The sequence below is a fragment of the Nymphaea colorata genome, chromosome 10 (genome assembly GCF_008831285.2).
Source record: "Nymphaea colorata isolate Beijing-Zhang1983 chromosome 10, ASM883128v2, whole genome shotgun sequence".
In the NCBI taxonomy this organism is placed as follows: domain Eukaryota; kingdom Viridiplantae; phylum Streptophyta; class Magnoliopsida; order Nymphaeales; family Nymphaeaceae; genus Nymphaea; species Nymphaea colorata.
The window spans coordinates 2,072,273-2,092,547 of record NC_045147.1 but is presented as its reverse complement, the minus strand read 5'-3'; the positions used below and the strand labels follow the sequence as shown (position 1 = coordinate 2,092,547).

The 20,275-nt window shown below is 39.1% G+C and overlaps 2 protein-coding genes across 2 annotated transcripts; one reads left to right on the top strand and one right to left on the bottom strand.

Annotated features, from left to right (window-relative positions):
* The first annotated feature begins 4,206 nt into the window (after nt 1-4,206).
* LOC116262171 (uncharacterized) lies at nt 4,207-11,563 on the top strand. Its single transcript, XM_050079964.1, has 5 exons — nt 4,207-5,046; nt 7,038-7,176; nt 7,261-7,379; nt 8,361-9,121; nt 11,258-11,563. Exons 1-5 carry the CDS (start codon nt 4,284-4,286, stop codon nt 11,330-11,332), a joined length of 1,857 nt encoding a protein of 618 aa, XP_049935921.1. The 5' UTR covers nt 4,207-4,283; the 3' UTR covers nt 11,333-11,563.
* An 832-nt stretch (nt 11,564-12,395) lies between these two features.
* On the bottom strand, nt 12,396-15,537 carry LOC116261910 (putative pentatricopeptide repeat-containing protein At3g05240). The gene has a single exon (XM_031640844.2). The coding sequence runs from the start codon at nt 15,305-15,307 to the stop codon at nt 13,469-13,471; it is 1,839 nt and encodes a 612-aa protein (XP_031496704.1). The 5' UTR covers nt 15,308-15,537; the 3' UTR covers nt 12,396-13,468.
* Between the last annotated feature and the right edge of the window lie 4,738 nt (nt 15,538-20,275).

Here is a 20,275-nt window from a genome sequence, read left to right as displayed (position 1 = left end):
TGCTGGACTTGTCCATGTAGCAAGAAATACATATTGAACCTTGTTGCAATACCAAAACAAGTGATGAGTAGATTCTTCATCCTACTAACAAAGAGGACAATGAGATGCGGTCGTAAATCTCATCTCTTCAATTTTTCTTGTCTTTTAACCTTATTCATCAAAAGAAACCAAACATGTGATCAATCTTTAGGTGGTAATCTTGGTCCCTGTGGCAATTCCTTAACAAATATATTTGGCATTGGAAACATGCGTGAATGATAGACATGTGAGATAGAGAAAATTGTTGCTTCCAAAGAAGTCTCCACAATATTCTAGGACCAAGTGAATATCATGGGTGTTGGAGTTTTCCATGTAGCAAGAAAGACATTTTGAACTTTGCTACAATAGAGTTCTCCATGTAGCAAGAAAGACATATTGAACATTGCTGAAATACCAAAAGAAGTGGGAAATAGATTCCCCATCCTACTAACAAAGAAGGCAATAAGATGCAAGTTGTAAACCCCATTTCTTCAACTTCTCTTGTTTGAACTTTGTCCATCAATACAAACCAAACATGTAATCAACATTTAGGAAGTAGTTTTGGTCTTTGTAGCAATTGTTTAAGAAAATAAATTGTTTCTCTTAGAGAAAGTTTTGGTCTTTTAAGTCTACGAATATGCTTTAGACAAAATAACAAATTTCTATCAAAGGATCAAGTGGATATCATGGGTGCTGGAATTCTCTGTGTAGCAAGAAAGACATACTGGACCTTGCTACAATAGAGTTCTCCATATAGCAAGAAAGACATATTGAACTTTGCTTCAATACCAAAACAAGTGAGAGATGCATTCCTCAACCTATTAGCAAAAAGGACAATAAGATGCAAATTGTAAACCCCATTTCTTCAACTTTTCTTGTGTTTGAACTTTGTCCATCAATACAAACTAGACATGTAATCAATCTTTAGGTGGTAATTCTTGTTCTTGTAGCAATTTCTTGGGAAATATACTTGCCATGGGAGCATGAGTGAATGATAGACACGTGAGATAGAGAAATTGTTGCTTTCAAAGAAGTCTCCACCTTTTAGACCTACAAACATGCCTATATAGATCAAATAATAAATTTTTTTATCAAAGAACCAAGTGGATATCATGGGTGCTGGAGTTATCCAAGTAACAAGAAAGACATATTGAAGCTTGCTGCAATAGATTTCTTCATGTAGCAAGAAAGACATAATGACCCTGCTGCATTACAAAAACAACTGAAGTGATTTATCTCTTACTAACAAAGATGACAATAAGATGCAAGTCATAAACCTCATTTCTTCATATTTTATTGTGTTTGCCATCAACATGTGAGCTAGAGCAATTGTGGCTTTCTACGAAGTTTCTTCCTTTTAGATCTACGAATATGCTTTACACCAAATGATAAATTTTCATCAAAGGATCAAGTTGATATCATGGGTGCTGGAGTTCTCCATGTAGCAACAAAGACATTCAAACCTTGCTACAATAGAGTTCTCCATGTAGCAAGAAAGACATTGAACCTTGCTGCATTACCAAAATAAGTTAAGTGATTCCTCTCTACAAACAAAGAGGACAATAAGATGCAAGTCATAAACCCCATTTCTTCAAATTTTCTTGTGTTTGAACCTTGTCCATTAAAACAAATCAGACACGTATTCAATCTTTAGGTAGTAGTCTCGGTCCCTATAACAATTGGTTATGAAATATATTGGCATGAGTTCGATAGACACATGAGATATATCAATTGTTTCGACTATCCTCTACTTATATGAAAGAATTGATTAATTATGTTATGGAATGAGTTAGGACCTTATTGAAATTGAGTCCAAACTGACATCCATGCTAAAAATAAATGTGATGCCCTTAAAGGAGGTGGAGGTGTCACATTTTAAGAGGGCATGATTATTATATCATATTTTTCTCTCAAATAAAGAAAAAAAAACCTATAGGATACACTTGCTTTTTTGTTGTTATGTAGTAATTTTTTTATAATATTTACTCAAGTTAAAGTGGAGAGCCCCATATATACATATCAATATTGATTTGGAGATTATAATTCCCTGGATTACCCATCAATCACCATTAAATTATGGGTGACGTAGAATTTGTAGAAGAGGCTAATAATTTACACCATCCATATGAGATCGGTATGCTTTGTTCCTTACGATCGATGGCAATTGCACCTTGAAAAGGAAAACTTAAATAAATTAACATTTGGAGAAGTTTATTTCTTGGAGCCATATGTCTTCTTTAATTAACTGGTAATAAGAACAAAGATGTTGTGGTTCTCCATTTAAGGTTTCAAATTCTTTAATTGTTGAACAACTTTGTAGAACAGAAACCACCATCTTTTATAGTTTGTTAATTTCAAGTTTTAGTGATGCATCTTTTCATGCCTTTAATGGTCAAATACATCCACACATTCATAACACTGTTTCCATTTCCACTGCTGTTAATTACAACATTGAAATGGACACATGTAACGTATCTCCAGGTCATGCTGTCCACTTTAGGTCATTGTCTAATGAAAAGGTCTGTTTAGTCTGTTTTATAGGAGTGAAAGGTTAATAACCTACTGCCTGGAAATGAGGCCTGAAGACACCCTCCCAATATCTCTGCCTTGGGGGTCCTATACTGCATCAACATTAGCAAAAGGATGCACCCTTCAAACTTAAGTACCTTGATCCATCAATAAAGGCTTAGAAGTATAGTGTTTATATGGATTGAACCAAAGACCTGCTTTTGGTTTGATATGCTTATACCCCTTGAGACAAAGAAGTCTTGTTTAGTAAATAGATTTTGGCTGTTTGTAAGTACAGCCAACGTTCAATTCTTGGAAGTGCCATTTAAGATCGGGAGGACCTTCAGATTTTGTTTTTTCTTTCTTTTACCACACTTCAAGTGAGTTTAGGGTTGGGTTTTCCTTATGGTTATGTTTGTTTCACTATGGATCTTAGATCAGCAGTGATATAAGATCTTAGGATCTCAAATCTAAGGACTTAAGATCAAACTACCTCCCATCCAACCTTAAATTCATGGTTTTTAACATGTGGCATGTAAACTACCTCCCATCCAATCTTAAATCCATGATTTTTAACATGTGGCACCCATGCTACTGCTCACAAAACACTCCTTTTTATATAGCCTCGAGTCTTAGATTGAGGCTATAAAACGCAACCATCCATATATGGCTTTCTAGAAAACCACCTAATTATCTACATCACATTTATGAGTTTGAAGGACCTCTTTGTTATCCAGGCCATATGAACGTTCCAGTTTTAATTTTTCTTCAAAACTTCTCCTTAATGGCTGGTCAAACTTTTTTCCTTATCTTGCAACACCTCACGCTTTTTTTTTATAGTGGTATCCTTATCAGTATGCTTAAAGCTTTATTTAAGATATACATATATATATATATATACATATATACATATATATATATATATATATATATATATATATATATATATATATGAGTTGAATTGAAATAACAACAAATTACAACTGCGGCCATTAGTTTTCCATTGTGTGGAACATTTTTTTTTTCTTTCCACAAGAGGGACCAGTTAAAACTTTAACACTTCTCAAGATGGCAGATTTGGTTAATTGAATGCAGGTTAAATTTTACAGTTGATCAATTAGATACGAGTGGGCCAGACTAAGAAATTCAAAAAGCAAAAGCCCCCATTTTCTTAAACCAAGAACAAGACGTTGGCCTACCCAACCCCATGCAAATTTCTTTTGCTTAATTGGGCCACTTTCAAGTTTCATCGCTAAAGATTGCACAGACAACTCGGAAACTGGATACATAACACTAACACGCGGTTTGACATAAATTGTTACTATCTAATAAATCTGCTTCAAAATTAGAGCAGATTCATAATTCTGCTTCAATCTTTTAAACCGATTCATTGGACAATAATAATGTATTATTATTACCAAACAGCCTCAAAATGCTCCAAATGACGTCCTAAAACCTAACCGCATGGCTTCATGCACGTCGATGGCTGTACCTGCACTGAAAGAGCCGTCCTTTTCTTATTGTCAAGCCACCGGCAGTCTTCCAAGGTATCTACCATCTCTTCCGCTCCAAATTTAATAACAAGTCTCTTTTCACTTAAGGCAGGCATACCCACCTCGCTCTCTCTCTCTCTCTCTCTCTCTTTCTAATCAAAACCTATTTATACCAACTCTTTCTCCCCAAGTTCACATACACACAATCCTGCACCTATATAATCCCCGAACTTCTTCCCCAAGGGACATCAGTTTCTAGAAGCAATGTCCAGCAGCAGCAGTTCGTCCGATCTAGAGAAGACACATTCCGTCAAACTGGTGTTCAACCCGAAGGAGAAGAAGGTGGTATATGCAGAAGCAGGCAAGGATTTCGTGGACCTTCTGTTCAGCCTGCTCACGCTCCCCCTCAAGACAGTAACTATGATCCTGTCGGAGGAAGCCATGCCCGGGAGCCTGACCAACCTGCACGGGAGCGTTGAGGCGCTGGACGACACCTACATGGAGCCGCCGGTGACGAAGGAAGTGCTTCTGTCGCCAGAGGTCCATCCCCTGCTTCGAGGGCAGCTGATGGCAATCCTGCCTTCCCCGACGTCGGGGACCACCTCACCGCCGACGAGGTACTACAGGTGCAACTACTACAGGTGTGGCAGGCAGTTTATCACCACGGATCCCGTGGAGACATGTCCGAATTGCTTCAATCTGATGAACTCAGAGTTGACGCTTTGGCCTCCTACCAGGTCGGCGTCGTCGGTTGGCAAGAGTGGGAAAAGCGTGAGAGATCTGGTGGGCTACCTGATAACCGATGATCTTTTCGTGCTCCCCATCACCACGCTTTCCCTCGCGAAGAAGATGGACATAACTGATACGAGCATATTGGGAGAGAAGGACATTGCTGTGGGCAAGACTGAGGTTCTCTCTCTCTCCCTCTCTCTCTTTCTCTACGAATGCTTACCATTCCCATTAGTTGAGCATCCAAATGAAGACCATCTCCATTCCCCTGCTTTTCGGGCTTTAGTAATGCATAACAGTGTGTATGGTAGCAGATATCTTCATTTGCTCTCCACTCTTTAAGATTTTGAAGTATACAACATTCAGCAATCAAATTAAAGATTTATTTTTTCACAGGTACAATATAACCCTTAAAGTGAGCATCCTACCTTTTTAGTATGCTATGTAGTCTATCCAAGCTTTTGCATCTTGCCATTTCCATGGTGTGTGGTTTCGACAAGCTTTACAATATAACGAACTTAATGTTAAAAACAGTCATTTGAAAAAAAATATATACGAAAACAGAAACCGCGAACCTGTTTATATGTGTTATAATGGTATACAAAATTGGATATGATGAAAATACTTTCGTTTACACAGAAAAAAAGGAAACTTTTTGGGAAGACAAAATAAAATAAATAAAGCTACAAATGACATACCTTTTAAAAATTATTAAAATGTCCCCCTACGATGTAGTCGCACGCAACTCAATCTAGAGAAAACAATTAACAATAGAAAAAATATCATAAAAATTTAGTTGAAACTTGAAATATGGTACCTATGAATGGGCCATTCAAATAACTTATTAAGGTGGGCAAGCTAAAGTTTGAGGGCTTTAGTAAGGTCTACTTGTCAATCTATTAAATGCATTGCGTTTCTTTATTTTCAATTTTTGCAACTTATATTAGAATTAGTTATACATCTTTTATCCAATTCACAACAATGAATGAGATGGAAGTAACTGAAATTAACTACGTTCAATAAAAAAAAAACTACAAAGCTAGTTTTGTAATTCTCATGATAGTGAGAAGTGAGAATATAGGTTTCCAAGAGAGTTATATTTTAAACTCGAGGTTCTTCAACAAATTAGTTGGGTTTAATGCATGTACCGTTGATAAATAAATAAAAGCAATTATGTTCAACCTTGGTAACCAGCACCTCCTACAGGCAGTTGCCTGAGATCTAAGATCAAATAATTCCTACTTGCTTACAAAGACTGCTAAGTGTGTTTTCACTTGTACAAAAATTGTGGTTTCCAGACGGAAGTACACGGGGGCTGGTGTAGGCCACCGCTTATACTAGTCTGTCAAAAGTTTTATTTTAAAAACTCAAAATTACATTGTGATGATTAAAAAAAATTACATGGATGGTTGGTGATTAGAGTGCTGCTCAGCCAAAAAAATCCCGGCTCCACCATTGGTGTTATCAATACAAAAAAAAAAAGCCTACTTATCTCAAATGGGTAGTCTCTCAATCTCCTCCTAGCTATCATACATTTCTCATACATAAAAAGACTAATCGGATTTGGGGCTCTTAAGTTCAAGAAAAAATTCAAAAGTCTTTTCGTTTCCAAATATGTTTTCTTTGTCAAACTGTGTGGTTAATTGACGATGGAATCACCAAAAACATCATCCTGTAAATGGTGCTCAAAGGGCTTTTGTCAACTCCATCCTAGACTGAAACTCTGTTTGAAAAGCTGTTTCCACCTTGGTCATGCGAATTTTACAGGACTGAACAATATCACATTGGCATACATTCGTGACCTTTGTAGCATTTATTTATCTGATCTGCGAAACATGTATTCTAGTAACTGTACTAATGTGGCTGGATATTTTGTTTACAGTGTATAGAGATACTCAAGGCCTCTTTGCAGTCCGAGACTGTCCTCACTGATGCCTTCCAAAACCACCTTTAGTAATCGCTCTCTTATTTCCTCTTACAAATGGTGGCGTGGCTAGCACCAAGCTCCCATTGTTCTTTTAGAGATAGGCGTCGCACCAAGGCTGTACTCTTCAGGTTCCGTCTATTATATATCATGTTTTTATTGCAGAAATGGCGAATGCCAATTTCTTTAATTTCAATAAAGACATTTTTATTTGTAATGTGGTTTGTATTCCAAGCTGTGAAAAGGGGTTCAGATCAGCCTGGGCCCAACAAGAATCAGTCCGGGCACGATAAAAACATTTTTTTGTTAATTTTTAAATACATTTTCATATTTTTTTTAAACTAAGGGTGATGTAGAATTTGTAGGAGATGCTAATGATCTACATCATCCATATGAAGATCGGTATACCATTTCCATTTCTCCTGCTGTTAATGACATGGACAAGGTTGAAATGGATACAACTAATGTATCTCCCGGAGATGGCTGTCTACTTTCCGTCATAGTGTAAGTACCCTGAAAAAGAATAAGCAAAAACTTGTTTGGTTTCAGGTGTGCATAAGGTTAAATTTTCATCGCCTGAAAATGAAGTCTGAAGGCTCTTTTCTCCCCATTCTCCCTCTTGCCGGGTTCTGGTCTGCATCGCGTTAGTGATGACAGTGGTGCATCATTCAAACATAGTACCATACCTTACCATTTAAGACATAAAGGTATAACATGTATAGAAATCAGACATGCTTTCTGACAAACCCCTTTGCTATGCCGCTCGGAGTAAAAGAAACCTGTTAAGTAGACTGTGGCTGTTCGTAAGTGAAGTCAAGGTTCAATTCTTGAGTGTATAACGTAAGATGGGCTTTTTTTTTTTTTTTAACCACACTTTTAGGGTTGGGTTTTCCTTATGACTTTCTAGAGAAAGACGGAAGTGTCTACATCATATATATGAGTTTGAACGTTGAAGGAACTCTTTGTTATCCAGGCCACACGAATGTTCCAGTTCGTTTTGAAGAAAAATTTCTCCTTAACTGTTAGTCAATTATTTTAGGCCTAATCTTGAAAACAACTCATGTTCTTTTTAGCTGTATCTTTATCAGCACGCTTAAAACATTTCTTTAGAAAATATATATATGAGTGGAACTCAAATAAGCAACAACTGCTGCGCCTTTAGTTTTCCATTGTGTTGGACAAGTATTTTCTTTTTTCACAAGACGGACAAGTTAAAACTTTGTCCCCTCAAGATGGCAGACTTAGTTAATATAATGTAGGTTAAAATTTTCCATTCATCTATTAGAAACCAGTAAGCCAGACCAAAGAAATTCAAAAAAGCTAAAGCCCCCATTTTCTAAAACCAAGAACAAGAGGTTGGCCTCCCCATGCAAAAATTTTCCTTGGCTTAATCGAGCCACTTTCAAGTTTCATCTCTAAAGATCGCATAGACAACTCAGTAACTGAACATTAAAGAGCGTCCTAAAATCTAAAATCCTGTGCATGGCTTCATGCACGTCCATGGCTGCACCTGCAATGAAAGAATCATTCCTTTCCTTCTTGTCAAGGCACTGGAAGCCTTCCAAAGTATCTGACATCTCATCTTCTCCCAAATTCAGTAACAAGTCTCTTTTCACTTAAGGCAGGCATATCCATCTCTCTCTCTCTCTCTCTCTCTCTCTCTCTCTCTCTCTCTCTCTGATCGGAAGCTATTTATTCCAATTGTCTCTCCCCAGCTTCGCATAAACACAATCCTACACAAAATTCCCCACCTTCTTCGCCAAAGAGATATCAGTTTCTTGTTGCAATGTCCAGCAGCAGCAGCAGCTCCTCGGCTACTAAGGCTCCAGAGAAGACGCATTCTGTCAAACTGGTGATCAACCCGAAGGAGAAGAAGGTGGTGTATGCAGAAGCAGGCAAGGATTTCGTGGACCTTCTGTTCAGCCTGCTAACTCTCCCCCTTAAGACAGTAACTAAGATCCTGTCGGAGGAAGCCATGCCCGGGAGTCTGACCAACCTGCACGGGAGCGTTGAGACGCTGGACGACATCTACATGGAGCCGCCGGTGACGAAGGAAGTGCTTCTGTCCCCCGAAGTCCATCCCCTGCTTCGCGGGCAGCTGATGGCGATCCTGCCAGCGCCGGCGTCGCCGACGACCGCGCCGCCGGCGAGGTACTACAGGTGCAACGCCGTGTACTACAACAGGTGCAGGGACTTTGTCACCACGGATCCGACGGACAAATGTTCGGCTTGCGGGAATCCGATGGGCACGGAGGTGACTCTTCGAGCTCCTACCAGGCCGGCGACGTCGGTTGGCAAGAGTGGGAAAAGCGTGAGAGATCTGGTGGGCTACGTGATAACCGATGATCTTTTCGTGCTTCCCATCACCACGCTTTCCCTCGTGAAGAAGATGGACATAACTGATACGACCATATTGGAGGAGAAGGACATTGCTGTGGGCAAGGCTGAGGTGCTCTCTCTCTCTCTCTCTCCTCTTTGCCTGAATTCTTGCGTTTTATATGTCTAGTAGTTGGGCATCCTGCCTTTTCATGCGGTTTCCCGAAGCTTTACGATATAATGAACTTAACGTTAAAAAGTCATTTTATAAAACAACAAAGGAAAAAAACTGTATAAAATGATTAACAATAAGAAAATATTTTAAAAATTGGTGGAAACTTGAAATGTGGCACTCTCGGATCCACCACAGACTTGAATTTATTTGCTACCAGTATGGTTTGAACCAATCAATTAAGGATGTCAGTTATTTGAATAAGATGTACTCTTAACCGCATCTAAATGTTTACATATTCAGCTCCAATTTAGATTCAAATACAAAAAAAAAAGTCATATCCAAATTTAAATCTGAAATGCAATTTCAAAATCCGAATATGATACGAGTCAGATTTTTAGATTCATATTCAAATCAGAATCCGTATTTTGAACAGAATCTGTCCCATTTTCAAAATGTAACAGCATTGAATATAATAATTTGTTTAAAGCTAAATCAGATCTGAATCTGAATCCTAATCGGATCAAATATTTGTCTATGTCCTGACCCAAATCTGAATCCAATCGATTGACGTTCCTTGAATCCAAAATTTGTCTGATTTCTTAATAGAATATATTTTTTTTCATATCTGATCTTAAAAAAAGAAAAAAATCGTTCGGTCAACTATTCACTCTAAATCGAATATATTAACATCCTGACGACCAATTCTGGATAGGGATTTGTAAGGGGAAATGCATTGATGATGCCCCTTTCTATAAGACCCAACAAAAGATCACATGATTTCTTCAAATAAGTTATCATCAAGTTAGGCGAACTAAACTTCGACTTCTTTACTTTTAACAACTCCAATAGTAGGGTCTATTTCTCAACCTATTAAACATTCATCGCGCTTCTTTATTTTCAAAATTTTCAGCTTGTTCGACAATTACGTTTGCATCTTTTATTGAATTCACAACAGTGAATGAGATGGAAACAAATCAAATGAACTACGTTTTTTTAAAAAATATATATAAAGGTTGTTGTGGAATTCTCATGATAGTGAAAAGTGAGAATATAGTTTTCCAAGAGAGTTATATAACTATATTTTAAACTCGAGATTTTTCAACAAATTGGTTGGACGTGCAGCATGTACCGTTGATAAATAAATAAATCAAAGCAATTTTACAAGATGAAGAAACACATTTCCGTTATATATTTTGCACAAATCAATGAATAGGAGTTTATGCATTTGGAGAAGTCTTGGTAACCAGCACCTCCTACAGGCAGTTGTTAGAGATCCAAGATGAAATAACTCCTACTTGTTTACAAAGGCTCCTAAGTGCGTTTGATTGAAATCTTCAAATTGGAGGTCTAAAGTTCAATAACCATCATCTGCGATCACATGTTAGAGAGCAAGTCGTATTAGCCAAGGGTTTTACACTGCGGGCAAGTAAAAAGGGTATGGTAAACATTCCAGTTCCTGCACATTAAGAAACAAAAATCGGTGGCTTTCAGTGGCGGAGATACATGGGGACTGGTACAAGCCACCGTCCACACCATCCTATTAAAAGTTTAAGTTTAAAAATTCAAAATTATATTGTGATGCATTAAAAATTACATGAGATGCTTATATTAGACCGGGGCTGGTGACTCGAGTGCCGCTCAGCCAAAAAAACTCTGTGGTTTCCCTTACCAAAAACAAAAGAGACCCTACTTTTCCCAAATGGGTAGTCTCTCAATCTCCAACGATACATTTCTTGTACATAAAAGACTAATTGGGGGCCCTAAGTTCAAGAAGAAATTGAAGTCTCCGTGTTGCCAAAATATGTTTTCTTTGTGAAAATGTGCTGTTAAAACTTGGTATTGCCAGAAAGCAATCGACGATGGAATCACCGAAAACATCATCCTGTAAATGGTGCTCAAAGGTAAAGTTTCATTTATCAACTCCATCCCAGACTGCAACTCTGTTTTGAAAAGCTGTTTCCACATTGGTCAGGCGTTTTAGCAGGATTCAGCGATATAACATTAGCATACATGCGTAACCTTCGCAGCATTTATCTGATCTTTGAATCATGCATGCGAGTAGCTGTATTAATGTGGTTGGTATGTTGTTTACAGTGTATAGAGATACTCAAGGCCTCTTTGCAGTCCGAAACTGTCCTCACTGATGCCTTCCAAAAGCACCTTGAGTAATCGCTCTCTTATTTCCTCTTACAAATGGTGGTGAGGGCAGCAAACAGGCTCCCATTTTTCTTTTACAGACAGTCGTAGCACCAAGGCCGAATTCTTCAGGTCCCATCACTGCTTTATCTTCTTTATCAAGTATCCTGTATATTTTGCAGTAGTAGCCAAAGCCATTCTGTTTAATTTCAATAAGGACACAATTTTATTTGTAATATGATTTCGTGATTGTTGAGATTTCTAGCAAGGTTCATCCCTACCGATTGTTCTAAAACCAGTGACCTTAGGACTTTATTCGTGACATCTTGGTTTCAGTAACCATCTTTGGGAATTAGTGTAGTGCCATTTAAATGTTAACAAGCTGCAGAACGGCCTAGATCTGTGAGAAAGTACCATTACCCGAGAAGCACGTAAGAGAAAAGAAAGAGGCTTCTGCAGTGACCGTCTATGCCTGATGGATCATTCATGCAAAGTGTCTTTGGCTTCGAGGGAGCAGGGGGAACTTTCACTGCCCTCTCTCTAGTCGCAAAGAGTAGGGCTTTGCACAAAGCACTGAACTTTGATATCCTGAAAATGACCATACAACTGCGACGAGAATTCCATGAGAATTGTGCAAGAAAATAAAAATAGAAGTTGAATAAGAAAAACGAAACTGTAAGCGAACTGGAAACAAAGATAAGCTAAAAATTGGAAATCGTTCAAAAAAGCCAGTGAAAATATGGTTAAGCAAAAAGCAATAGAATGCTGCCACTAGTAACACATTCTGTACCTGAAACCACACAAATACAAGAAATCCATACAAATCTTTTGAAAATTTAAACTTTTTATGCGTGTCACCTCCGCATGTTGCTTATTTGATGCAGAAAATAGCATGTCTACTCGTATGCAATAGAACTTTTCACATATCAACCAGGTCATAATTTCTTCCATTTTTAACTTCAGGAATACCATTTCCGTTATCAACTACTGGGTAAAAATACCAAAATACATTGTCATCCGAGACATATAATCTTTACAAAATGATGAGAGTGAAGCTTTCCAGTCCAAAGCTTTTGGAGATTTGACAGGCTTGGGAAAAATAAACGGTATTTCAACCATGAATGCTAATTAAAGCACTTCCTGCTGACGACAAGGATTACAACTGTTTGTGCTTCTATTTCAAGAATTTCAGCATCCAAAATTTTGTTTAGCGAGGTTTAAAATAAAAGTTTCACATAAGCAATAACTTGCAAAACAAATATAATACATGGCAAGAGGAAGGTTCAAATTCCATGTTTTGTGAAACTCCCCACTTCCATCCGTTTGTAATACTCTAGGTACGCAAGAACACCTTGGCAAAAAGCTCGAATCTGTACTGCCTTCTTGTCTGTTTCAACCTTCGAATAGAATCTTTGGACAAACTTTTGCAAAATCTTCCTTCTTTACTGTTCTCCTTTTGGCCAGCGTGTAAACCAATCAATAGTGCCTTCATATGACCATATGAACAATTACCATCAAAACAAATATAGTACACAGAGAGAGGAAGGCTCAAACTGCAAGTTTTTCACTGACTTATCCACTTCCATGCATTAGAAGTACTTCAGATATGCCACAGCAAGAAGCTTTAAATTCACACAGCTCATGTTGTTTGCTTCAATCCCTGAATCAGAGTCTTTACAATATGTTCCTTCTTAACCTTTCTGCTTTCACTCGGTTTCTGTTTCAAACAAAATTGCCTTCATAAATCCAAGGAATAATGACTTCACACTGGCCAATATTTTCCAATTCCCACTTCCTCCATGCTGGCAATAAGCAATTTTACAAGCACTCGTAAGCTTGGTAGGAGAATTTTTCTTCAATGCATATGACCATATACTGGTGGAAATTTGATGGTTTTGAGCATGTCAAAAAATGCAGAAGACTTCTCTCTCATTCAGTTTCTATTCCTATCTATTCCTTGTCACTGCAGTTGCTCTTCATATTTACCGCTGATGATAAGAGCGTGGATGAAAGCAGTTTCACGAGGAATGGACATAAATACATCAAATACCATGTTATTTTTAGCTTATCTTTCCCTGAGGCTGAAGATTATGTGACTCCCAATTTAAGCGTATCAAGCAGATAATCTGCAATATGGAACCAGCCAAACAGTTCACGATGCAACTTCACTTATATACTTCCATGACAGGCATAACCTTTAACCTGAGAGGAATGCATAGAATCTTTTATTATCTCCAATGAACTTCGACCAGGAATCTTTCTCAGCTGTCGCTTTTCTATCAACATTCTTAACCGAGCTACATCATCCCACCTACCAGCTTCAGCATAGATATTTGACAAAAGTACATAATAGTTAATAGTCTGATGATCCAAAGAGATTTTTTCTGCCACAAGCTCTGCGATCTCCAGATTGCGATGAATTCTACAGGCACCAAGAAGGGCTGCCCAAACATCAGCATCGGGCTGGATTGGCATTTTCTGAATGAAGTCATATGCTTCAACTAGCCGTCCAGCACGACCAAGAAGGTCCACCATACAAGTGTAGTGCTCAACACCAGGTACAAGGTTAAAATACCTTGTCATGCCATCAAAATGCTTCTTACCTTCTTCCACAAGACCTGCATGACTGCACGCAGTCAAAATAGCTGTGAAAGTAATTCCATTTGGTCTCACTCCTTGTCCATGCATGTCAGTGAAAAGCAACATAGCCTCCAAACCATGCCCATGTGCCGCATATGCCCCAATCATAGAGCTCCAAGATACCACAGTTTTCTCATTTAAGCTGTCGAATACTTTACGTGCCAATTCTACACTGCCACACTTCGCATACATGTCCAGAAGTGCATGGGTAATGGAGGGGTTGGAACTGAGCCCCTTCATTTCTACCAGCTCATGCACTCGTCTTCCTGTATTTAGAGCCCCCAACTTAGCACAGGCAGAAATTACACTAACCATTGTTATGTAATCAAAGTTAACCCCCTCTGTCTTCATTCGCCTGAAAAGCTTGAGAGCTTTCCTGGGCTGATCATTATTCTCGTAAGCGGCGATCATGGAATTCCAGGAAACTAAATTTCTAAACTCCATCCTATCAAACAAGGACCTGGAAATATCAACATTCTTACACTTTGAATACATAGAGATCAAAGTGTTGATAAATGAAATATCTGCATCCAAACCTAGCTTAAATGCATAAGCATGAATCAGCATTCCTTGGTAGAGTTGATCCGTATTTGCACAAGCAGGAAGAATGCTCACCAACGTGATCGAATTCGGCCTTACTTCTGATTCCAACATCTGATGGAAGAGTACCAAGGCGTCGCTAAAATATGCATTTTGCACGTAACCAGCAATCATAGCCGTCCAGGAGGCTGTGTTTTTCAACTCCATCTCATTGAAAATCAACTTAGCATTGTCGACATCCCCACACTGACAATACATTGCCACTAACGATGTCTGGACAAAGATATCATAATCGAAGCAATTCTTAATGGCATTGCAGTGGGCCTGCTTCCCCAAAAAAAGAGCCGATAGCACACCACATGAACGAACCACGAACGGAAAAGTGAAATGGTCTGGATGCCGACCATCCCTGTGCATCTGACAGTAAAGAACAAGTGCTTCTTTGCATGGCCCGGAATCAGCATAACCTCTGATGACAGTGTTCCATATAAAGACATCTTTCTCAGGCATTGCATCGAACACTTGACGTGCGTAGTCCATTCTAACGGCCACTGAGTTCGAAACACTGATTAGCTTCGTTGCCAACGACAGGTTCGAGGAGAGACCGCTGGTGACTATTTGGGCATGAATCATTTTGAGCTCTCTTAGAGAGGAACACTTATTTAAATGGGAATTATAGGTGATGGAGGAGTGGTGGCGACGGCCCATGAAGAGAGGACAGGACTTGGGTAGTGGGATTCTTGGTCCAACCTTGTGAAACAGAGAGAGGGGAAGAAGAATGTGGTGACGGGCGATTGGACATCGCGGAAGCAGAAGACAGGTGCACATCTCTTGATTATAAGGCGGAGGTTAAGGAGAGACATGGTCGGCACCTGACCTTGAGGATCGATGTCCACTTCCTTCTACGTCGTCAAACATTCAAACACGAGGGGGAGAAAATGTCGGTGGCCATTCTTCGGCCTTTCTAGTTTCTCCTGTTCAGCAGCTCGAACCATTTACAAGAATAGACTCCAATTTTGCTGAAACCATAATGGACGGGCAGACAGCCTTCGGCCAGCGGCGCCGCTAGCGGAAATATGTTTTATTTACTGGATAAATTAAATTATATAAACAAAACTAATGGTTGAATGAAAGGAACATACTTTTTTTTTCTTTTACACCAAAATTTTGAGCATATTTTCTTAAAAACTTTAATTTAGGGTGTGAGCAGGAGGAAAGGCCCCTTCCTTTCTCCGATTCATTGGATCTTAAATTCAGGGCAGATTTTAGAACCTCATATCTTAGATATGAGGTTTTAAAAGCCCATGTTTGCACTCTCTCAACCTCCCCTTTCTCCTCCCCTCTCTACCTTCACGTGTGGATCTAAAATCCACAATGGAAGCCAGAATCTCTTTCCGATTTGAGATCCATGGATTTCAACATTCTCACGGATCTGAAATCTGCAGTTTAATAAATCTCATATTTACACAGTAAATCCAACCTCAGATTCAAGGTTATCAACCGCAACCTCAAGATTTTTGGGTTGAGGAGGAGAAAAACCCCTCCCTTTCCTTTTCACTCAGGGTTTAATGTTGCATCAATGCATGAGCTGGTGCTGACACTGTACAACTAATGCATCGGTTTCTTCCATTTGAACAAAGAATATAGGTGCTCATGCCACTCGAATGTGTGCCAACAATAAGCTACTGGCCCCAGCTAATGTGCCAATGACCTTCATTTTTAACCAAGTTTCAATGTCCAAAGTATAAATCAAAAGGAATTATATATAACATGGTACCTTTATCGACCTTAATTTTCATTTATTTAAGTTGTTGTATGCTAAATGTTGTTAGATGACCAAAAATTGAAAAACCATTCAAAAAAACTGCTGTCATGTGAATATTAGTGATGGTTTATAAAGTAGCCACGTGTTTTTAGCAATGATTCATAGTACTTTTAATGATAAAATTTTACATTTTTAACCACCTATACATGGCAGCATAGAATTCTCTTATATATGTAAACATATAAAAGTATAATGCCACCTTCCATTTTACTTTCTAACGTCCCCCTTTTAGACCTCTATTTACTCTCTCTCTCTCTCTCTCCCTCTTTTGAAAGACATTGTCATCCTGAAAGGAAAAAGGAAAGACGACCGACAAGGGAAAAGGAATTCCACAATGAATGGTTTAAATCTCGTCGCAAATTTCTAACAATCTTTAAACCCAGTCAACAGCTCATTAAAAGCTCATTTGTTTAAAGAACTAAATCGAATCAAATTCGACGTAAAATTTTAAAACGTCTGTTGGCAATCAGTTCACAAGTCCAAGCGAGCAAAGCCCATGTAAAGTTGTTAATTTGCTGAACTGAAACAAAGATGAGCATGGCACGAACTCAACCGATTCAAGTGATGAGCCATACTTGAATCACCTCCCCTGCACTCCCCAAGTTACGGTACTAATCAAAACCCCATAGAGATCCGCCTGCAATTCAGTTTACTAAAAGATCAACCTTCCACCTTTTCTTTTTTGTTCCATGTCATCAATTGAGAACTCACATTCTACTGGGTTGTTAAGACGTCAACTTTATTTTCTTCCCCATGTGAGAGGCCGAAGAAGCAAATGCGGCAACAAACATGGACATCAAAATTCCCAAGTTAAATGGGTGAAAGAGAAAGCCAATCAAAATAAGGCATAGCTGGTCCGCCTGAGTAGCACACTGTTGACACATCCTTGAGTCGATTCTCATAAATCCCACTCTTTTAAACTGCAAGTAGTAATATGTGCAATACTTGAGTTGAAGAGTATACTATGCGTCTACCCAGATCCCAAAGCCACTCTAGACCCTAGGGTAAGTGGAAGAAAAGGGAAATTTGGCCTCTCATTCAGGTGGTGGTGGGTTCTCTCCCGCTCACCCGAAGGTGGGTTTTTTAAAAGCTTTGCATTCATAACTACTTTGAATGGTGAGTTTTGTGAAAGACTCTCGTCCTGATCACAATGAACGTGCAGTTGGTTACATCAGCTCCACCAAATGTGGAACCACGTTAGCATGTAATCCATCCTCATGTAAAGAGGATGTAACTGAAAGGGTAAACCTTATCAAGTCTGTTAAAACTGAAAAGGTTATCCCCATCCATTGTAAAGCAACAGAGTTTATAAAAGGAAAGTAGGAACCACGGTAGTGTGTGTCCTTGCATCGTGGATGTAGCCTTAACAGGTGAAGCACATTAAAACTTCTGAATACTTTTTCATTCCTTTCATATGGTATCAGAGCGGATGGTGCTCTATTTTCAGCGTGGACACGACAGCCAGCTCCTCTCCGTTTCCAGGCCTACCAGCTCCTACCTCTTTTCAACACTTCATTTCAACCAAGTTAGATTCTGATAACTATGTATTGTGGGCATCTCAATTCCGATCTCTGCTTATCTCCTATGATCTTGAAGGCTTCATTGACAGATCAAAAACTGAACCTCAAAAAACAGTCATCAAGGATGGCAAATCTGCTCCCAATCCTGAGTATATAGACTGGTGCCGGCGAGATCAGCTTCTCCTTAGCTGGCTTATTTCCCCTTTGTCTGACTCTATTCACTCCCAAGTTATTGGATTGGAAACGTCTTATGAAGTCTGGACCACTCTGCAAGATGCTTATGCTGCACAGTCACGTGCACGCATCTTACAACTTAAGGAGCAGCTACAAAATTTAAGAAAGGGAAGCAAATCTATTTCCCAATTTGTTCAAAAAGCTAGATCCATTGCCCACCATCTCAAAGTTGCTGGAAAGAAAGTTGAAGAAGAGGACTTTATTCTTCATATACTCCGTGGTCTTCCACCAGAGTATGACACAATTCGTATTTCTATATCTATTCGCAAGGATCCTGTTAGCATGACTGAATTAGTTAGTCTCTTGTTGTCCCATGAAGCCTACCTTGGTGAAGATGATTCTGTTGAAAAAGCATCCAACTCACAAGTTGAAGCTAATGTCACTCACAGAACCAACCAAGGTACCGGAAATCAATATTATGGAAGGGGAAACTATCGTGGAGGCCGTGGTGGTCGATTTCGCTCACGAGGCCGAGGACGAGGAAACTACAACAACAATCAGCAAAATCAAAGGTATTATAATGATCAACGCTCTCACATTGTTTGTCAATTATGTGAAAAGATAGGGCACTCGGCAAAGACGTGCAGATTATTCCAGCAATCAGACAGTTCTAATTCCAATCCTCCTCATGCGTATAATGCTGCTACATCTAAGACCACCGGTGATGATTCGTGGTATCCTGATTCTGGTGCTTCCCATCACGTTGCTCCTGATCTCAGCTCTTTGTCAATAAATTCCGCTTACTCGGGCACTGACTCTGTCAAGGTGGGAAATGGTACAGGTTTAGCTATTAAACACATTGGTAGTTCATCCTTTAAAGTTGGAAATCTCAACTTCAAGATGCATGATATTCTTCATGTTCCTCTTATCACCAAGAAACTTCTCTCTGTGCATCGGTTTGCTGAAGATAATAACGTTGTTTTTGAATTTGATGCAAGAGAGTGCAAAATTAGAGATGCCAGATCCAAACAAAAGCTGTTGAGAGGACACGTTAAAGGAGGAAGCTACACACTTGACTTTGACAAGTTTAAAGAAAAAGTTGCTTGCATTGGACAAAAGGCTAGTCACGCTACATGGCATGCCCGGTTGGGACATCCAAATAGAAAGATTGTTGATCGTGTGCTTAGTTCCTTTAATTTACTTTTTTCGGACTGCAATATCAGAATTTGTTCTTCTTGTCAAACTGCTAAAATGCATAAGTTGCCCTTTAGTCGCATTGATTACAGTAAATTGGAACCTCTAGAGATCATCTTTTCAAATGTATGGGGGCCAGCCCCTATTTCTAGTATCTATGGACATCGATTTTATGTTATCTTTGTTGATGCATGGTCAAGATTTACATGACTGTTTTTGTTGAAACATAAATCTGAAGTGACAGATGGAGGAGAATACAAGTGCATGGACAACTATTTTTCCAAGGCAGGAATTAAACACCGTTATTCCTGTCCTCACACTCAAGAACAGAATGGCATCTCCGAACACAAACATAGGCATATCGTTGACACTGGATTGACTCTTATGGCTCACAGCAATGTGCCAAAACAACTCTGGAATTTTACCTTTTCAGCTGCAATATTTCTAATAAATCGATTGCCTGCTGCAGGCTTGAAAAATACAAGTCCTCTTGAAATGCTTTAGAACAAGGAACCCAACTACAAGTTTCTTAAAACTTTTGGGTGTTTACGCTTCCCCAACTTGAGAGCGTATAGATCCAACAAACTTGACTATCGATCTCATGCTCACGTTTTTATGGGTTATAGTGATAATCATCATGGCTATCTATGCATGGATCCTAACTCATTCAAGATTATTGTGTCCAGAGATGTTATTTTCAATGAGGAAAATTTTCCTTTTATTGAAAAACCAGCTAATGACACTTCAGCCCGAGGAACTCACCCACAAGCTGTTCTTGTGCCTCCATGGCTCTCATCTTCAAGCAGTGCCCTTGTAGAAAATCCTACTGCTCCTGTTCATGACAGTGGACCGCTTATTGCGCCTAACTCGCCACAAACAAGTCCAGATCAACCTGCTCCTCAAGAGGCACCGCTGGTCACCTCAAGGCCTCACTCTATGGTGACACGCTCCCAAACTGGTTCACTCAAACCATCCTCTCGTTATGCTTTCTCTAGTCTCTTGGTGACTAAACTCCTTGAAGACAAGGAACCAAAAAATTTTAATGAAGTCACCAAGCATAACGAGTGGCGTGCTGCTATGCAA

Excerpts from the sequence above, each read along its gene's own strand:
- LOC116262171 (XM_050079964.1), top strand. The coding sequence starts at position 4,284 with ATGTCCAGCAGCAGCAGTTCGTCCGATCTAGAGAAGACACATTCCGTC. Across the intron at positions 5,047-7,037 it reads GGCTTTAGTAATGCATAACA|GAGATGCTAATGATCTACAT; the intron begins GTGTGTATGGTA and ends TAGAATTTGTAG. Across the intron at positions 9,122-11,257 it reads TTGCTGTGGGCAAGGCTGAG|TGTATAGAGATACTCAAGGC; the intron begins GTGCTCTCTCTC and ends TGTTGTTTACAG.
- LOC116261910 (XM_031640844.2), bottom strand. The coding sequence starts at position 15,307 with ATGTGCACCTGTCTTCTGCTTCCGCGATGTCCAATCGCCCGTCACCAC.